Source organism: Mus pahari, chromosome 16 (genome assembly GCF_900095145.1).
Source record: "Mus pahari chromosome 16, PAHARI_EIJ_v1.1, whole genome shotgun sequence".
Lineage (NCBI taxonomy): Eukaryota > Metazoa > Chordata > Mammalia > Rodentia > Muridae > Mus > Mus pahari.
The window spans coordinates 13741004-13760953 of record NC_034605.1 but is presented as its reverse complement, the minus strand read 5'-3'; the positions used below and the strand labels follow the sequence as shown (position 1 = coordinate 13760953).

The 19950-nt window shown below is 40.3% G+C and overlaps 1 protein-coding gene across 1 annotated transcript in view; it reads left to right on the top strand.

Moving 5' to 3' along the window:
• Positions 1-19742, top strand: part of Gtpbp4 (GTP binding protein 4) — a 21085-nt gene extending 1343 nt beyond the window's left edge. Inside the window, exons 2-17 of the mRNA XM_021215205.1 lie at positions 984-1154; positions 1541-1644; positions 1725-1861; positions 2916-3016; positions 4566-4658; positions 5778-5969; positions 6416-6481; positions 9419-9508; positions 9841-9951; positions 11893-11970; positions 12388-12439; positions 13408-13508; positions 14618-14815; positions 17101-17166; positions 17823-17966; positions 18942-19742. Coding sequence (XP_021070864.1) covers positions 984-1154; positions 1541-1644; positions 1725-1861; positions 2916-3016; positions 4566-4658; positions 5778-5969; positions 6416-6481; positions 9419-9508; positions 9841-9951; positions 11893-11970; positions 12388-12439; positions 13408-13508; positions 14618-14815; positions 17101-17166; positions 17823-17966; positions 18942-19094 — 1857 coding nt within the window. The 3' untranslated portion in view covers positions 19095-19742. The remainder of the gene's footprint in view (positions 1-983; positions 1155-1540; positions 1645-1724; positions 1862-2915; positions 3017-4565; positions 4659-5777; positions 5970-6415; positions 6482-9418; positions 9509-9840; positions 9952-11892; positions 11971-12387; positions 12440-13407; positions 13509-14617; positions 14816-17100; positions 17167-17822; positions 17967-18941) is intronic.
• Positions 19743-19950: the final 208 nt, after the last annotated feature.

Genomic DNA, 19950 nt, shown 5'->3' with positions numbered 1-19950 from the left:
CAGGGACAAAAAAAAAAAAAAAAAAAAAAAAAAAAAAAAAAAAAAACCAAAAAAAAAAAAAAGTGAATAAGTACAAATGTCTCAAATTTTCAAATAGTCTACTCAGCATACAGAGGAAATTTTAGATGATGCGTTTTCATTTTATACCCCCTGAAAATCAAAGCAACAGAGTCCTTGAAATTGAAGAGCTGGCTCTTCTTCTGATTTATTCTTGAGTTTATTTGAAAGTTAAAATAGCATTAAAAAACATGGGGTAAAATATATTTCAGCAACCATTAGCAAGTCCTCTCTTCCACCCCAGGCATATTTTTATTGGAAGAGTGACAAGGGAGGGGCCTCTTCCATCAGTTGGAAGTATTCACAGGTTTTTCAGCCATTCTAAACTCGGGTCCTGGGTGGCTGGACACATGGAGCATGCTCCCGTTATCAGGGACAGGGGCTGGGTGTTTGTGAGGTTTGGCCTGGTTGATCATGGTGTCATCATACTTGGTGTAGGGGCTGAGTGAGGGCATAAATAATGCAAGGCTCACACTTTATAGACACTACCAGCATGGTCAGGCATTCTTGGAGGGTGGAGATTCTTGGTGGCGGGTAGCAAGTTTTCATAAACGCCAGAAACTATAAAGATGAGCCAAGTTGTATATAAAACAGTTGATTTTGAAAAAGTAAATTTTGTAGTTTAAACCATGTACTACTAGATTAATGTTTTAAGAAAGTTATAAGTGGGCTGGTGAGATGGCTCAGCAGTTAAGAGCTCCGACTGCTCTTCCAAATGGTCCTGAGTTCAAATCCTAGCAACCACATGGTGGCTCACAACCATCTGTAACTAAATCTGACTCCCTCTTCTGGAGTGTCTGAAGACAGCTACAGTGTACTTACATATAATAAATAAATAAATATTAAAAAAAAAAAGAAAAAAAAAGAAAGTTATAAGCAAATAGTCCATGTTTGAATTTTATTTTAATTATTTTCTTTAATCATAGGACTTTATTGACCTGACGTTATCCAAGACTCAACGAAAGACTCCAACGGTTATTCATAAACATTATCAAATTCATCGAATTCGACAATTTTATATGAGAAAAGTCAAATTTACTCAACAGAATTACCATGACAGACTGTCACAGATTCTGACGGATTTCCCCAAATTGGATGTAAGTGACAAGTATGGTTATAAAATATAAGACTACAGAGAGCTATATTAGCCAGATGGATGTATTAATTTGATTTGTTAGAGAAGAAATGAAATAACTGATCTGTCAGTTACTTCTTTTCCTGTGAACATTAGCAAAGTGGTTTAGGGAGCCCATGGCCCCCTCCCCAAGCTCTGCCCCCTCAGTCAGGGGGTGTAGAACCTAGTGTCTGTGGGGAGAACTGGGTCCTAAGTAGTTCTGTCACTGTGGTGGGATAGAGGTTAGTGTGACTACAAGTGATTGCTTGTTTCCTTAGGGGGCATTGGACAGGGTCTTTGGCCAGGAGAGGGGGTCTGGGGGTCAGAGCTACATGGAGTGATGTTGTACATTTTATTTTTTCGTTATAGGATATCCATCCATTTTACGCTGACTTGATGAATATTCTCTATGACAAGGATCACTACAAGTTGGCTCTAGGTCAAATAAATATTGCCAAAAACTTGGTGGACAAGTAAGGTATTTTCTTACTATAGTATCTTAAAAGTTATTATCAAAAAATACAAACCCTTAGATATTTTCTCTTTTTCTAAGTGTTGCTAAAGACTATGTGCGCCTTATGAAATACGGTGATTCTCTGTACCGATGCAAGCAGCTGAAGCGTGCTGCCCTTGGACGAATGTGTACTATTATCAAGAGACAGAGGCAGAGCTTGGAGTATCTGGAACAAGGTAGTTGTCATACAGTAAAAAAGAGTTTTACTGTGTTCTTTCATGTTTGGGACTTTTTTAAAAAATTTATTTATTTATTATATTGTAAGTATGCTGTAGCTGTCTTTAGACACCCCAGAAGAGGGCATCACATCTCATTATGGATGGTTATGAGCCACCATGTGGTTGCTGGGATTTGAACTCACGACCTTCAGAAGAGCAGTCGGCACTCTTAACTGCTGAGCCATCTCTCCAGCCCCCTTTTATTTTAGTTTTCATTTTTTGGCAGTTCAGCAAATGCATGTTTTTAATATTTAGTAAGTAAAACATACATCTGAAAACACTTTTAATAGGAAATTTCCGAGTTCGAGCTGGAAATTGGACCTTGTGCTAACCCCTAAGCCCTACAAACATTTTGTTGGGCATTGTGCTCTTTCCCCTGAAAGTGTTTCCTACAGATCTGTGGGGTTCTCATGATAGCTCAATGGCACCATGCTAGAGCTGTGCTGGTGTTGCAGGTGAGACAACTAAGTGGAAATACTTAGATGACAGCATGCATACTTGAAAATACACTGTGGACCAATTATCATCTTTCCCAAACATGGTTCTTAGTCTCACTTTGACTTAAAGCAACTGAGATGCAGATTGGTAGATAAGTATATGATTCTTGGTGTAGCCATATTTGGAAAATACTCTTGTGTTGTGTGTTCATGTATGTGTTGTCAGTTTCCATCACTTTTGCAGTTACAAAAATGTGGTCCAGCTACTCGTGAGGCTAAGGTAGGAGGAGTACAAGTTCAAGACCTGCCTGAGGAAGATCAGTGCAGTCTGTTTTAGTTAAAAATGTGTTGGGGATACAGCTCAGTGATGCAGCACATTCCTAGGAGGACACGGAGGACATGGTAGTGTTGTGTCAACAACCAGTGTGCTCCTATTGCCCCCCTAAAAAGCTGCAGTGAGGAATTTGTGCCATCTAAGGTTATTAAAACAGCAATGAGCTTAGAGTATAATGGCATAGAAAGTAACATTTCAAGCCAATCTTAAATTCTCAATTTTTAACTTAAACTCTTTACAGTACGTCAACATTTATCCCGCTTGCCAACCATTGATCCAAATACAAGGACTCTGCTTTTGTGTGGGTATCCAAATGTTGGGAAATCCAGCTTCATCAACAAGGTAGGTGCTTTTTGTTTTATTTATTTATTTATTTTTAATTTTTACATAAAGCAGCACACTGATTAACTGAATTCCCTTTGTGGGATTTAGAATGTGCTTGGGCATACTCTGACGAGTCATTAATAGAGCTGGTCCTGCCTTCAGGAGATCCTGAAGCCGAAGTGTCCACCTTCCTTTGGAAGGTTTTACTTGGTGTCTGAACCTGGATTTAAGTAGTGATTGCCAAGACCGCTCAGCTTGATTGTTGTGTGCCATACAGTTTCTCAGGAGCTGAGACATCTCAGTTAATTTTTGCTAACAGCTGGAGAGCATATCATGGTAGTGTTGTGTCAGCTTATTCTGGGAATGCTCTTATGCCTGGTGGCACTTATTGAGCTGGAGTTTCTGAGCCTAAAGCTACTTGGGTGATTGGTTATCTATCTTAGTGATTGTGTCAACTTTCACGTGAGCTATCTGTTCTTTGTAGTAGAGATTTTCCGAGTTTCTTTGTCTGTCTCTCCTCACTCACTTACTCACTGGTTTTGGTTTTTTGGTTTTTTTCTGAGACAGGATCTTGTTAAGCATCCTAAGCTGACCTTGAATCTGTTATCTTCTTGCCTGTGTCTTCAGAGTTTACGGCTGTGCCTCTCTTTACTTGAGTAGAATTATTAAGCTTTGGTGTGACATTTAAGTAAAAGTAATTTGCTACTTTTGGACATATTAGGGCTTACCCAGTGTCAGAACATTTGTGCGTGTGTTCGTGTGTGTGTGTGTGTGTGTGTGTGTGTGTGTGTGTGTGTGTGTGTGTGTGTATGATGAAGGTCAGAGAACAACTTGCAGGAGTTGATTCTCTCCAACCATTTGGTTCTTGGAAATTGAACTCAGTCATCAGGCTTGGTGGCAGGCACCTTTACCTACTGAGCCACCTTGTTGGCCCAGTAGGTTTTAGTTTTGCCCACAAGTTGCCTGGACTTGGTAGCAAAAATTCTCTCAGGGATCCTAATTGAAGTTTCAGATGCTTGTTGGCTTGCTCTGAATCTGCTGTGACCTTTCTGTGCTCTGAGGGATAATACAGTATGCCATGTGTAGCCTTTTGGTTTATGGTTTAAACTAGTTTAGAAAGATGGAAATTTCAGTAGCATGAACTGCATGTCAAATCAAATTTTGGAGAACAGAGAGTGGTTAGTGGGCCCATGGTGCAAGGGAAGAGGACCCAGGCATTTGCCAAAGTAGATAATATCTTCTATGCAGTTTACTCTTGTATAATTCCTTGAGATTTTATTTTCTACCAAAATGTAGGGTGTGTGTGTGTGTGTGTGTGTGTGTGTGTGTGTGTGTATATCCAGGGCCTCACCCGTACTAAGCAGGGCTATCCCCATCCTTTTTGTTTTGAGCTGGTCTTTCCAGGTTGCCCATATCGACTGTGAGCCTGTACACAGCAGCCTGTACAGCTGCAGCATCAGCAGTGTTTTGGCAAAAGTCAGGTTGCCATGCTTAGGTTGTTTGGGGGAAGTTGTGGTATGGAACTCTTGTGACTGGAAATATTGGTTTTGGTTTTGTTTTCTTCAAGGTGACAAGAGCAGATGTGGATGTTCAGCCCTATGCATTTACCACCAAATCTCTGTTTGTTGGGCACATGGATTATAAGTATCTGCGCTGGCAGGTGAGAGAGTCTTGTCTGCAAACAGAACAGATGCCCTGGGTTTTGGTTTTAATAGACTTGAATGATTTCTTTTTCTTTTTCTTTTTTTCTTTTTGGTTTTTCTAGACAGGGTTTCTCTGTATAGCCCTGACTGTCCTGGAACTCACTTTGTAGACCAGGCTGGCCTCGAACTCAGAAATCTGCCGGCCTCTGCCTCCCAAGTGCTGGGATTAAAGGTATGTGCCACCACCGCCCGGCAACTTGAATGATTTCTAAAGAGCTGAAGCATATCTCCATCCTGGAGAGCACTTAGTGTATCCAGTCAACTGGTTAGCAGCATCCTCTAGGGATAATTCTGAGGTAGAGGGATGGTTTCTCTGGTCTCACCAAGAACTGGGAATGTCCCCATTACCATAAGGAGAACTGGCCTGAGCATTGGAGGTGTGTGAAGACAGGCCACACTCATGTAACTGAGAGGGGGCCGTCAGCTGCGGTTTGGGTTTCGGCATCAGTTCTGCAGGGGTGATCTCATTTCCTTACTGATGCTTTTGATGCATAAAATTCTCTGTTATTTGAAGCTTTGTTCTAGAAATGGCATCTACATTGAACAGTATCGAACTGACTAGTTTACAATCAAATTTAACCTTAAAAATGATGAAGGAGTTGGGAGAGTTTTTTCATTTATTCTAGTTTTCTGTATTTTGATAGCCATCTTTTTTTTTTAAAAAAAAAAGGCTCATTTCTCCCATGTCCAGTATCTCTTTAGGGAGCTCTTCAGGGTTTCCTTAGACCCCTGCATGTATTCTTTTGAGACAGACAGGGTCTCACTCTAACCAGGGTGACCTTAGCTCACTGCAGAAGTCACTCTAGTCTTAAACTCGTGACAGTCCTAGTTCTGCTTCCTTGATCCGGATTACAGGTGCGAGCCACCATATCAAAGCTCCTGGATTAGGTTTTTGTCTTATAAAGAATATGTACTGTTTTTCTTCTTCCTTTGTCTATTTTATTGTGGACAGTTTTCAATATCGTATTTTACTCACTAGTTTTGTTAGAACTGGTTTGGATGTATGAGAGTGACTCTGGGACCAGCCAAGATACTTTTGAGTGAGTGTACCTTGGTTAATGAAGCCTGGTTGTTAGGTTGTAGATACCCCAGGGATTTTGGATCATCCTTTGGAGGATCGGAACACCATTGAGATGCAGGCCATCACAGCCCTGGCCCACCTCCGAGCTGCAGTTCTGTATGTGATGGACTTGTCTGAGCAGTGTGGACATGGGTTAAAGGAGCAGTTAGAACTCTTCCAGAATATTAGACCTCTGTTTATCAACAAGGTAAGTATGCTAACTAATACTTTAATTTACAAGCTAGTACCTTCTTACTCATAGTTAACGGGTTCTAAGACCATGGAAACCATAGATGGTACTGAGTGTTCTATGTTCCTTGACCACAGATGTTAGTGATGTGACAGTTGATGTGATAACGTACATAACCCAAGTGGCTGGCTGCCTGGTAGCACATACAGTAGTGAGCCAGACAAAGGGCTGGTTTGTGTCCTGGTTGGAATACAGCACTAAGACAAGACTTCACTGCACTGCTCAGGATGGGACACCATTTAAATTTACATGTTGTTTATTTATAGACCTTTCCACTTTGTATTTTATAGCAAGTTGATTTCAGCTTGGGTAAATGGAATTGCAGAAAGCAAATGCATGGACAAGGAGAGGGGCCTACATTATTATATAGGGTAAAAGTAATAACTTCTTTTCTTTCTTGGTAGCCTCTTATTGTTGTAGCAAACAAATGTGATGTGAAGAGACTAGCTGAACTTTCTGAAGAAGATCAGGTAAGTCACTGATACATTAATTATATGTACTTTCTTTTAAAAATAACTTTGAGTCCTTAGACCATCATTTAGAAAGATTTTTAGTGCTTCCAGAGCAGGTTTTTATTCTAGAACTAAGATGATTCTCCGGGGTTTCCTGGCAGGACATTGAACCTGAAATGCAGTTTCCTGATTCTGGCTCTGTGTCCAGTCTGTAGAAACACCTAGTTTGGGGGTTGCTACACTGGCCTGCTGGGAAATGTGCTTCCCTAGGAAAGGACTGCTTTTAAATTGGTACCCAAGGGGAAGCCAGGTACCTCGAGGTGTGCTTGTATCTTTTCTAGGCCTTAGGATATCAAATGTTGTAGGGAAGTATTTCCCACAGGTTTCTCTTTAGAACGAGTATAAATATGGCTTACTTGATTATACAAAGGAATCTGTAGCTAAGTGAGTTTGACAGGGAGTAAAGAGGACACCTTCTAAGCTCTTAGAAGATGGTCTCTTCAGATCTATGAGCATGTTAAAGTGTCTGCCAGCGTTATTCATGAGGTAGGCAGCATTGGGAGCCATCCATTTTCAAACAGTTTAACCCTTTTAGTAGACAGTTTTCAGGATAAATGCTTTGAGAGACATGTACTTGTGCTCTCACTGTGGGTTCTGAGTTCTCTTCACGTTTAACTTGCAGTTTGTCAGAAATTAATACCCTTGGGCCCACAGACTCCTGATCCTAACCCCTGGGGTATGGCAGCAGGATGAGTTTGCACGGGTGACTAATTCACACTGGCTTCTGAAACCAGTACACTAGAGTGAAAGTGCTGTCGGATTTATCTGTCATATTTAAACCAGGGTGGAAGGCTCCTGAGTAGGAGGGACTTTTGTTTATGGGAAGGATTAGCTTGTCTTAAGTTGTCTTCTTAGTGCAAAACACAGCAAGTTTTGGTTTTGTTTGGTTATTTATTTAAAGACAGGTCTAGGGGCTGGTGAGATGGCTCAGCAGTTAAGAGCACTGACTGCTCTTTTGAAGGTCCTGAGTTCAAATCCCAGCAACTAACTACATGGTGGCTCACAACCATCCACAATGACATCTGATGCCCTTTTCTGGTGTCTGAAGACAGCTACAGTGTACTTACATATAATAAATAAATAAGTCTTTAAAAAATGTGTTTACCTTTAAAAAAATAATTAAAATTAATGTTAGTCTAATGTAGGCTAGGATGCTAGGATGGACTTGAACTCTTTTGGTTTTTTGAGACAGGTTTTCTCTGTGTAGCTTGGCTTTCCTGGAACTCACTCTGTAGACCAGGCTGGCCTCGGACTCAGAAATCTGCCTGCCCCTGCCTCCTGAGTGCTGAGATTAAAGACATAATAAATATGCTCCACCGCTGCCCCATGGCCTTGAACTCTTGATTCTCCTGTCCTATGTAGTATGATTAGCTGGCAGACCCTTTAAATTACTAATTATCTAACACCGATGTCAGAGAATCAGTTTATCTTAAAAAGCAGAGAAACAAAAAACCTTTATAACCTAATTTGTCAGTCTAAATGGCATTGAAGAGAGGAGGGGGACTAGAGTGGGTAGCACAAAGAAGGCTTAAGAAGTGAAACAAACTGGTCAGGCGTGTGGGCTCTGAGGTCAGCTCAGGTCCAACTTCAGTACTCAGCAGTGTGGTAGGAAAGTGAGTCACCCTGCTGAGGCCCAATTGTCTGGCTAGTGAAGATAATGTCTGGATGATTGATTACTTGACAGCTGTTAGTAGAGAACTGACATCACTGTAGGTAGGTCATCTTTCTGGTACCTGATTTCTCTAGTAAAAACAATGCCTACATCTGCAGTTGTTGGTATTACATGAATTGGGAAGTGGATGCTGTTAAAAATCTACAGCTTGCTTAATACTTGCATTATAGTACCTGTCCTTTAACAACAGGGTTATTATCAGATGGTAGTAACAATTAGCAGTTATCACATGACTGGGAGGCTCAGTGACTGCATTACACACAGGGTCATTTGTTGTTAAATGAAAGAATTTGTGCTCGGAGACCATAGCTTTTTCTAAAATTATGCTCTAGTCCCTTGATAATAGAAGTTGACCTTGTTCGTGGGAACTTTTGATCTCTATTAGAAGTTGGTCTCCTGTCTCCAAACTAGAGAGATGTTTGTAGTTGTAAACATGACATTTGAGAAAGGCATAAGTCCCTTCTTTAGAGTCTTAGTGATCCGTAAAATGAAATGAAAGAAATATTTTTATGTTTTCTAAAGAATTCTCTTGGGCTATTTTAGCAGAAACTTTCAAATAAATAGCATTGAAAACAGTTTTTGAAAAGTTGCTCTTGTCTGCATGAGGAGCTATACATCAGAAATCCCAACAGATGGAGGCTGAGGCAGATGATACATACTGTGTGTGTTCTAAGCTAGCCTGGGCTACAAGTCAGTACCTTCCTTTTTAAAACAAAACACAGCACAACAAAAGTTGCTCATTCTCTTTTCTTGCATTTTTCCTCCTGAAAAATTACATCTTGAGTTTGTGGATATAGGTAAGTGGGTGCTTACAGCTGAGTTTAATCCCTAGTACTGGGATTTGGGGGAGAAGGGAGATCTTACCGAGTGTTCCATAGAGCTTCTGATTTACGTGACTTTGATCTAGTCTGATTCTGTGGAGTTTGTTTTATTTTTTGAGGCAGCATTTTTCTGTGTAGCTTCAACTGTCTTGGAACCTCACTCTGTAGACCAGGCCAGCCTCAAACTCAGAGATCCACCTGACTTGCTGTTCCACTTATTTTTTTTAATTTAATTTTTTATTTAATTTATTTAATTAATGTAAAGCTGTTATTCAAGAATTAAAAATGAATCATAGCTATTGAGCAAATAGTGGTTGCAACTTGCATTTGCAAATTATACTTTGTTCTCTGGGAAACTGGAAAACAAGAGTGTACGTTTTGCTTTTTTTTTTTTATTCCTAGAAAATATTTCTAGACTTGCAGGCTGAAGGATTCCCTGTCATCGAGACCAGTACCCTGACTGAAGAAGGTGTCATTCAAGTTAAAACAGAGGTTGGTGCTTCCTTAACTCAGTCGGGGCCAGTATTTATGTTTTAGAAAGGTCAGTTGTGGTGGGAAACTTTTCATTTTAGGAATTACTAACACTGGAAATAATTTAGGTGGGGTTTTGTGTTTGGTTTGTTTTGTTTTCCTTGAATAGGATTAGTTTTTTAAATTGTTGGAGTCCTATGGGGAACCTAGTTACCTTCTGAAAGAAGATATGTAGGAAGTCCCATACCCGGCCATCAACCTGTGGATGAGCAGAGGACTGGATTCTTCCTTGTAATGTGAGGCTGGGGACTGGAGTGATTGGCTTTGTGACTGTTGTTTTTGTGCTTTCTTAGGCTTGTGACAGACTTTTGGCTCACCGAGTAGAAACGAAAATGAAAGGAAATAAAGTGAATGAGGTTCTGAACAGATTGCACTTAGCTGTGCCGAACAAGAGAGATGACAAGGTAAGGTGGCCCTGCGCAGGACTCAGTTCCGTGTTGCCATGCTTGGTCAGCGGCTGTTTGCCACGGGTCTTTTCCTGGGGTTGCAGATTGTTACACGTGTACACAGATTCACATGTAGGTTTCACTTTTCATTCATGGTAAAGTCACGTGTGCATGTGGGAAATAAAGCTCATGTGTGTGAGCTGAAATAAGGGAGAGTTCTGTGCACCCACTCTCCATATCAGAGACTTGTTGTTTGTCCCTTAGAAGTGACTGGGGGTAATTATCACACATCCCCATCCCCCTATTTTTTAAATTGAGCCAATGGAAGTTTATTTTTTTTTATGTTTTTATATTATAAGCAGTCTATATCTTTATATATGTGTTACTATAGGTAAATCTGTATTTCAGAATATAAGTTCCTAACGTTTTTTTCTTTATCACTTTTTTTCCTTGCTCACTTTGTAAATATGTACACAGTGTGCATTCCTGGTGTCTGTGGAGACCAAGAGAGGGCATCTGATCCCCCGAAACTGAAGTTGTAGTTAGTGGTGAGCCATTTGAGGTGTCCTCTGCAGGAACAACACATTTTCTTTTCTTTTCTTTTTTTCAGTATGTATTAGACAGTTTATTTGTTTTGACATTTCTCTTTTCTTTCTTTTTCTTATTTTTTTTATTATTTAAATGTATTTTATCCATCAAACATTAATAATGAGTATTTTGAGAATGAAATAATACATAAACATTTGTTCAACTTTTATATTCATATCTTCATACCCTAAAAATATCATTAATGAATAATTAATACAATCCATAACTGAGGAGCCTATATCTAATGTTGAATATTAAGTTATTTCAAAACATATAAAATATTCTTTGGGAATTAAGCATAGTAAAAGAGCATAAAATACTAAAAATGAATCATTTAGAAATATATTCAAAAGCCCTCATGATACCACCTGAGAGAGTATTTAAAACACATTATATGTTTGTACATTGTCTAACAATTAGTTTACTTAAAAAAGATTATCAGTGTTTCTAGGAGAGAAATTATTTTATCAGTAAGTATATTTTAAAAATTTCAAAATGGCAAAACTCTTTGAAGTTAAACACTTAAGTCTAACAATTAGTTTACTTAAAAAAGATTATCAGTGTTTCTAGGAGAGAAATTATTTTATCAGTAAGTATATTTTAAAAATTTCAAAATGGCGAAACTCTTTGAAGTTAAACATTTAAGAAAATGCTTGAGTTTTAATTTCAAGCACAGTGAGAAAAATATCAATATTTCCATGTTTGTAGAACATGATTTTAATATTTTCAGCTGTTAATATTCAACAAACAGAATGGTTATTTTAAAATATATTTCATTGTTATGTCTCCCTTTATTTCTGATTTTGTTAATTTGGATACTGTCTCTGTGCCCTCTGGTTAGTCTGGATAAGGGTTGATTTTTCTCAAAGGACCAGCTCCTGGTTTTGTTGATTCTTTGTATAGATATTTTTGTTTCTGTTTGGTTTGATTATTTCCTGCTGTCTACTTCTCTTGGGTATATTTGCTTCTTTTTGTTCTAGAGCTTTCAGATATGCTGTCAAGCTGCTAGTGTAAGCTCTCTTCAGTTTCTTTTTGGAGGTACTTAGAGCTATGAGTTTTCCTCTTACCACTGCTTTCATTGTGTCCCATAAGTTTTGGTATGATGTGTCTTCATTTACATTAAGTTCTTTAACTTCTTTCTTTATTTCTTCCTTGACCAAGTTATCATTGAGTAGAGAGTTGCTCAGCTTCCATGTGTCTTGCCCACTCTGGCTCCAAAACTCAGCTCCCCAGAATACATTTTATTTTAGTTGGTTTGGGTTGTTTTGTGTCTCCCTTGCAGATTGCCTTTGCTTTTTTTGAGTTTGGTTCCTTTAAATTTCTCTCATACTTGGGAAGGCATTTCATATACTTTAAACGATGTTTTCTTAGGAGAGACCCCCTTTCATCCCAGAAGGAGTGATAGCTCGAAGGAAGAGAATGGAAATTGAAGAGCCCAAGAAGAAGAGGGTAGGTTCCTGGACCTCTTTGGGTTTCTTATGGAAAGGAACAGAAGGCCTGCCTGTGCACCAGAAAAAGTAACGCTGGGTGGTGGGTATATAACAGAGGCCAGGGCTTTAGCCACATGAAGCACACTTGATTCAGGAGATGCAAACTAAGTATACCCAGGGTTGGGGGTTGAGCTCTCCAAAATTCAGGGACACAGTAGTAAATTCTTAACATACTCTTGAATGAAGGTTTTCATTCAATTGATATTATATTGCGGCGAACAAAGTCCATGAGATACATAGTCCACTAGCTAGGCAAAAACAGCCCTCCTGATAGGCATAGATGCATAAAGGGTCAAAGACTGTTTCATCGGTAAGGAGGTTGCAAAGCATCTGGGGGACATAAGCTAAAACATACTTTTGGGGATTTTCTTTGCAGGAACGAGATCTTGAGCTGGAAATGGGAGATGATTACATCTTGGATCTTCAGAGTAAGTAAAGTGTTTTGGGTTTTTTGTTTTTTGTTTTTGTTTTTGTTTTCTTTTTTGGTTTTTTTCGAGACAGGGTTTCTCTGTATATCCCTGGCTGTTCTGGAACTCACTCTGTAGACCAGGCTGGCCTTGAACTCAGAAATCCACTTGCCTCTGCCTCCCGAGTGCTGGGACTAAAGGTGTGCGCTACCACGCCCGGCTCATAAAGTGTTTTGTAATGTCAGTTGTATGACAAGTGTTTCAGAAAAGAATGAACTCAGTGAAAGTCTTCCAGGGAGTTCATTGGTTTATAAGCTTTTGCTTTGTTTTCTTTAAAGATTTATTTTTTTATTTATATGAGTACACTGTCACTCTCTCAGACATCCAGAAGAGAGCATTGGATTCCATTACAGATGGTTGTGAGCCACCATGTGGTTGCTGGGAATTGAACTCAGGACCTCTGGAAGATGCCAAGCCATCTCTCCAGCCCCAAGTTTTTACTTTTTTGAAGATTAGAACTTGCAGACTTGAGGCCCTTGGTCTTGTGAAGATTATATGCCAGGACCAGGAAGCAGGAGTGGGTGGGTTGGGGAGCAGGGCGGCGGGAGGGTATAGTGGATTTTTCGAGAGGAAACTAGGAAATTTTGAAATGTAAATGAAGAAAATATCTAATTAAAAAAAAGTTGCAGACTTACAGAGCTATATAAAATGTCTTTCATATTATTTCCTGTTGTTTCAGATGAAAGGATGATGATGATGATTATTATTTTACTTTTTTATTTTATTTTATTTTTTGCAGTATTTGGAAGTTAGACACACGAGTCAGTGTCGTTCTTGTTAGTAGTTAAGTTAAGCGATGTTGAACACAGCTTTTTTGTTAGGTTATAAAGTGATTTTACTTGGTGTTCAGAATATCATTTTGATGGCATAGTACTTGAAGATACTAGAAAGTACCATAAACATAACTCCTTTTTCCTTTTCAATATTAGAATACTGGGACTTGATGAATTCATCTGAGAAATATGACAAGATACCAGAAATTTGGGAAGGCCACAATGTTGCTGATTATATTGATCCTGCTATCATGAAGGTCTGCAGTGCTTTTTAATTCCCTTCCCCATTTTGACATGACCAGAAAATGCAAACACAACTTCAACCTTTTCTCGTCGTTTCCTTTTGCGCTGTGCCCGCACATCCTTACACCCTGTTCTCTGCTCCCTTGGCAACCGCTCTTCTCCATTCGGATGATTCTGTTCTCTGTTTTCCCTTTGTTCTGTGTGGTCCTGTTGGTGCCCAGCCTTCCACATTGAGCTACAGTGGCTTTGCTATTTTGCTTGTGTTGATGCTCCAGTGTGGAGATCCTGTCACTGGCTCTGTCCTTTCTCTGTAGCCACTTTCAATATTTTCTGAGTCTTCTCAGACCTCCTCCTGCAGTCTTTTGCTAGTTTAGCAAGTGATGTGGAATTACCAAGAAAATTCAGTCCATGGGGTCTGAGCTCTGATTTCCAGATTTCTCCCTCTCGCTGACCTTTTTATGTTTTGGATCCTTGTAATCTGAAAGGGGTTTACCTCAGTGGGTCCTACTCTTTCTTAGACACATTCCCCTAGAGAGGTGTCCCATCGCCAGCCTTTCTCCTGCTGTGGTGCCTATCCCTTGCTTGCTTTTTCACTGCATGTCAGTGTTTACATATTTATCTTCTCATTTATTTATCTGTGTGCATTTATCTATGTGTGTGCATGTGTGGGTGGGTGAGTGTGTGTGTGCTGGGGAATCAACTCAGGATCTTGTGCTTGTTAGGCTTTGTCACTTGGCTGCATCCCCAAACTATATGTGTATTTGTAACCAGTGTAGTTGTGTTTAGTGTGCTATTTGAGAGGACAAATGAGGGTTTGTACAAATTTATTTTGTGTATCTGCTGGGAACACTAGGGGCTGAGGGAAGAGTTCCCTACATTTTTTATCTTTAAAGGTGAAATGGAATTGGCAAAAATAGTGCATACAGTGTTCATGCTGTCTCTTTGGCCTTCCTATATCACCTTATCCGTGAGATTAACTCTATATAAGTGGGGTCCACTTGTGACTAGACCACACAATATTCTCATATTTTCAGGTACTTAAGGAAACATGATTCCTATAAATATGTTGCTACACTTTCGTGCAAGTTTTTCTTTGTTAATTTTGTGATTTCTTTTTTTAAAGAAATTAGAAGAGTTGGAAAAGGAAGAAGAGCTAAGAACAGCTGCTGGGGAGTATGACAGTGACTCAGAGAGTGAAGACGAGGAAATGATGGAAATCCGACAGCTGGCAAAACAAATTAGAGAAAAGAAGAAGTTGAAAATTCTGCAATCCAAAGAAAAGAATACACAGGGACCCAGGATGCCACGAACTGCCAAGAAGGTCAGTCTTGAGCATTGCAGAGGCAAGGTCCCAGCTTGCATGCTGGATCCTGTGTAATCCCCCATGAGTGACAGGCTTCCACTACCTGGGCATGACAGGTAGTAGCAGATCCTGAGAATCTCAGGTACACTGACTTACCAGGGTCTTTGCTTTGGGCTGTTAAATTCTGACAGTTGCATCTTTTCTCCATGCATTGCAGTTCCAGGTGCATCTTTGTTACAGACTGAGTCATTGCTGCGGTGATGTGTTAAAAACTAAACTTGATGGTGTTTGAGGATGTTTGTTAATTGTTAAATCGGGTCTCATTCAGTCCGGGCTAGTCTTGAGCCTCTAGCCAAGGAGTTCTGACTCCTCCTGCTCCATAGGTACTTGGATCATAGCTGTGTGCTACTATGACTATTGCTAACAGTTTTATATTACTTAATTTTTCTATTGATTGAGACTCCTAGATCCCCAAGGCAGTTTGTCGGTCCCTGTTACTGGTGAGGATGGGGAGAACCACTCTGTAGGTGTTGAGTGGATCCGAAGATATCGAAATTCTGTGTACTTCTTGACTTTGTATTGGGATATCATTGTGTCTTACTTCTGTTCTTGTCTGAATGACAAGTTAGGCCCATGTCAGAGAACTACATAGCCTTCCTGAAAGTTTCGATAAGGGAGTGGCAGGTTTCCAAAAGAGACAACATACTGGGCAGTTAAAATATAATGGGAGGGGAAGGAAAGGGATTTGGCCTTGTAGATTCCACAATGGGTATTCCTGGTTTGAAAATACTATTTTGTGTAATTGGGTGGCTGCTAATATTTACAGACATGTTGTTTCTCCTGCTGCTTAGTTGTCTCTGAGAAGAGAGTCTGGTTCACTGAGTCTGTCTTACCTCAACTGTAGTGCCTTCTCTAGCCTATGCAGCCACTCTCTTATCCCCAGAACATAACAGCCTTACCATGGCTTCTATGTAGCAAATGCACTGTTTGTTTTCATGGGATTTAATTGAACTGTCCAGAAACTGAAGTTAACTCAACTGGAAAGAAAGTGTTTTTACCGTAGGTAGTAGTTCATTGTAAAAGGTGTACTTTGAAGACCCAGAGCAAGAGCACACTCAGGTTTTCTCTCTGTGTGCTGACAACATGAATCCTTTATTTGACCCCAGGTTGGGTGGGTGGGTGGGTGGAATCTCCATCATCAATCCATCAGTGAACCCTGCAGCAGACTGCCGGATATCCCTTAAGTTAATTCCCTTCTCACGCCATCTACCTAAAGGTAACATCAAAACCGAGAAGCTGCAAGTTCCCTTGCACCAGAGTAGCCCCATTTGAGATGTCAGTCATGAGTCTGGGCCTCTAGACCTTGACTCTCCAGTTACAGAGAATGATTTCCCTAATTCTGTCTTGAGTATGATTAATTTACTAGAGTACCTCACAAATTGGGGAAACATTCTCTTTTGTTGGTTACATTTGCCAGTTTTATAAAGTGTATTTTAAAATTTACAAGATAAGGCAGTGCAGTGCTGAATAGGGGGCTGTCTGAAGGAACCTTCCGGTCTTGGGGCATGCTGCCCTCTTAGCACATGGCTGGGTGCTTCTCACTTTCAACTGCTGTTCTTTTAGGTTTTTATTAAAGCTTTTTACATAAACAAACTTGGATCCTGGAGTGTAGAAGTGTGATGGGCAAGAGTCTAATCTAAGGCTAACAGACTACCACGGTCTGCTTGTCCTCTTGGGCCTTTCTCCTACACTCCTTTGCTCCTCTGAAACAGGGTCTGAGAGCAGGCTAATCAGAGCTGGCCAGCTCCCAGATGAAAAGGTGGGGGAAGGTTAAGGTGCGTGTTTAAGTTCTGTCATCTGCCTTGGAGAAGAGAATATATATAATATTACATGTATTGGTGTAATTTTGTAGCCTGTTTTTCTATAAAGACGTAATTGGTGCAGGTACTATTCCTTAGGAAGAAAAAGGAGCATGTGAAAGGGGGACAGAAGATAAGAAAAACAGACAGAGACGGACTGACTGACCGACTCTCGTCTATGACCTGAAGTGCCATCGTTCATAAAGACAGCTTCTGGAATGAAGACTAAAGTCCAAATGTTCTATTCCTTTCTGTCCCCGTGTCTGAGGAAAGGATAAGGGCTGTGAGCATTAGGACCCAGGAACAGGAGCAGAACATGTGTCTACTATCTACTCATTTATCCGTCCATCACAGTATCACCTCTACGTTTTTCCCTCTTTTTTTCTTTTAAAATTAAATTTCAACAGACATTTTACTTAAATTATTTTTCCTCCCCCACTTCAGGTTCAACGGGCAGATTTAGAGAATGAGATGCGTAGTCTTGGTGTGGACATGGATGATAAAAACAATGTAAGTCTGGAGGGCAGCGTGGTTTCACATGATATGTGCTTTTGTTGTTTTGAGACATTGTCTTGCTGTGTCACCCAACCCGCCTTCAAACTCAGTATTTCCCTGCCTCTAGTTCTCTAGTGCTGGTAGTCAGGCATGTGCTACCAGACCCTACCCACAGCCAGGTGTTGCTTAATGATCTAGATACCCTCTGAGAAATCTGTCACTAGGTGATTCTATTAATGTCGATGGCATTGCATGCACATGATGTACATAAATGTATATGGTAAGTATGTCTACCACCTCAACTATTTGGAGTGGGAGGTTAAAACATCAACACTGACCATTGTCATTGCCGCTCATGATTGGTGATCACCAGTAGAGAACATTAGCACACAGGATGTGCCAGAGCTATGGCTCGAGAGCACCATCTCACTCACTACCAGCATGGGTGCTGAGCTGGACGTTCCTGAAACCTCCTCAGGATGGACAGGAACTACATAACCGTGCCGTTGACACTTAACCCCTAGCTTCAAACTAGACCCTCTGCTAGTAAGTCGAAATAGGCCTTCCAGGGTCTTTCACTTGTGTGATAATGGTTCTTAAGACCCTGGCTGTCTTCTCTTCTTGTTGGACTAATTTTGATTGTTACCAAGGGCACTGTTTGTGTGTTTCAGGCCCACTATGCAGTCCAGGCAAGAAGATCTCGGAGTGTCACTAGGAAACGAAAACGAGAAGAATCTGTTCCACCCTCTTCCATAGCCCGGAGTCGTAGTTGCTCTAAAACTCCACGTGATGTTTCTGGGCTTCGGGATGTCAAGGTTTGTTTCTTTGATCTGGGGCAAATGAAAATAAGCACCTTCAGGGTATTTACTTTATAGACCCTCCAGCAAGCACAAGCCATTACTTGAGCAGGGTTGTGATTAAGAGATTAGCTGTTCACTCCACCTTCTACTTTGTAGTGTCCTTTGGAGAGGAACTTAGACCAGAAGCAGTTGGACCCCCTGGATAGGTGTTCTGGCAAACCATTATGAAACCTTTAACCTGGAGGGTAGACAGAGACATGACCTCATAAAGTATGGATAGTCTAGGCTTTCTCCTGTAAGGAAGTAGCCAGGAGAAAACAGTTCATTTATGTCATTAGGGAAATTGTTTCCCCTTCAAGTTGGTAGCTTGTCACTATGGTATTATTTGTAATGTCTTTTGGAAAAATGCAGTAGGTGTTTAAAAATCCCACTGAAATTTCTTTTTGAGAAAAAAAAAATTTTTTTTAAATTTTAGTATTTTGAAAAGTCAAATATAAGAGGAAATCTTTGTAAACTGGTAGGCCTTCTAATAGAAGCCTGAAGTTCTCGTTTCTGATGTCATTTTCATCGGAAGTCTAGGAAGTGAGTGTTGAGTTGAGGCAGTGTTTTCCTGTGAACCCCAGGCTGGCTGAGAGTCCAGACTGGTTGCTTCCATGTTCAGCTGGGATTACAAGTGTGCACTATGGAACTATGGGTTTTAATACTGGCATTGACATTCGTCAGATGTGGCAGCATATGCTCTCATGGTCCTGAGTTTCAGTGTGTTACTCTGAAAGCCTGAATAGATACTCTAGTGTTCTAACAGTGAAAGGTCCAAGGTTTCCTCAGATAATCATTGAGTTCCTGCAGATAGTGTGGTGGTCTGAGAGAGAGTGGTGACTGAGACAACGGGGTCTTTATAGTTCATGCTGGCTTTGGTAAAATGGTTCCCAGGTAATTATGGTGCAGGTCAGAAGTGTGGTTTTCATTCATGTATCTTCTCCTTCATAGATGGTGAAGAAAGCCAAGACTATGATGAAGAAAGCTCAGAAGAAGATGAATCGCTTGGGGAAAAAAGGGGAAGCGGATAGGCATGTGTTTGATATGAAGCCCAAGCACTTGCTGTCTGGGAAGAGGAAAGCTGGTAAAAAGGACAGGAGATAATGTCCTCTTCGGTTGGAACAGTTTAACTAGACTCTTGGTTATTTTTGGGTGTGGAATGGTGTGTTTATAGTTTTTGGAATCGCCATCTGTTAACCAAAAGAAACAATGGGAATGACTTTTAAATGCTTGCTGCTTTGCTGAAAACTGGTAAAGCCTACTAAGTGTGCAGTGCTGTCTGTGGTCACTACGCAGTTTGGATGTTTACGTACAGAGTTCTGTACTTGATGAGCTTCTTTCAACGTTTTACAGAAAAGACTTACTGGTGTAAAGAGGCTGCTTGGTGGAAGAAAACTGTTTTGTAGTGGGACTTTTGTCACCCAGAGTACCTATTTTTGTTAAGAAAGTATCCCTGCTGGGGGTCTAGGCAGAAGGCTATCCTCCTTACATTCAGGGTTTATCAGAGCTTAAACTACTCTTAAATTATTTTCTAAATCTGTAGTACAATGTATCATTGTAACTTCAACCATTTTATCCAAGTAAACACCCAGCAAAAATACAGTTTGATTACTTACATTTTGTTTGATTTAATTGCAAGACACTTGATGGCCACAAGGAGGGGAGGCGGGGAATAGGACTTTGCTTTTTTGTTCTTAGAGCAAAAGATACTTTTTTAAAGGAAATAAGTGCCTGGGGTATAGGCTCAAAACCCAAAACCAAAACAAAACAAAAACGCTGTCTTCTTTCATAAATAATTGCTGAATTAAGATTGATGTTCTGGTTGGGAGGCAGAGGCAGGTGGATTTCTGAGTTCGAGGCCAGCCTGGTTTACAGAGTATGTTCCAGGACAGCCAGGGCTACACAGAGAAACCCTGTCTTGGGGGAAAAAAAAAAAATTGATGTCCTGGAAAGTACAGAA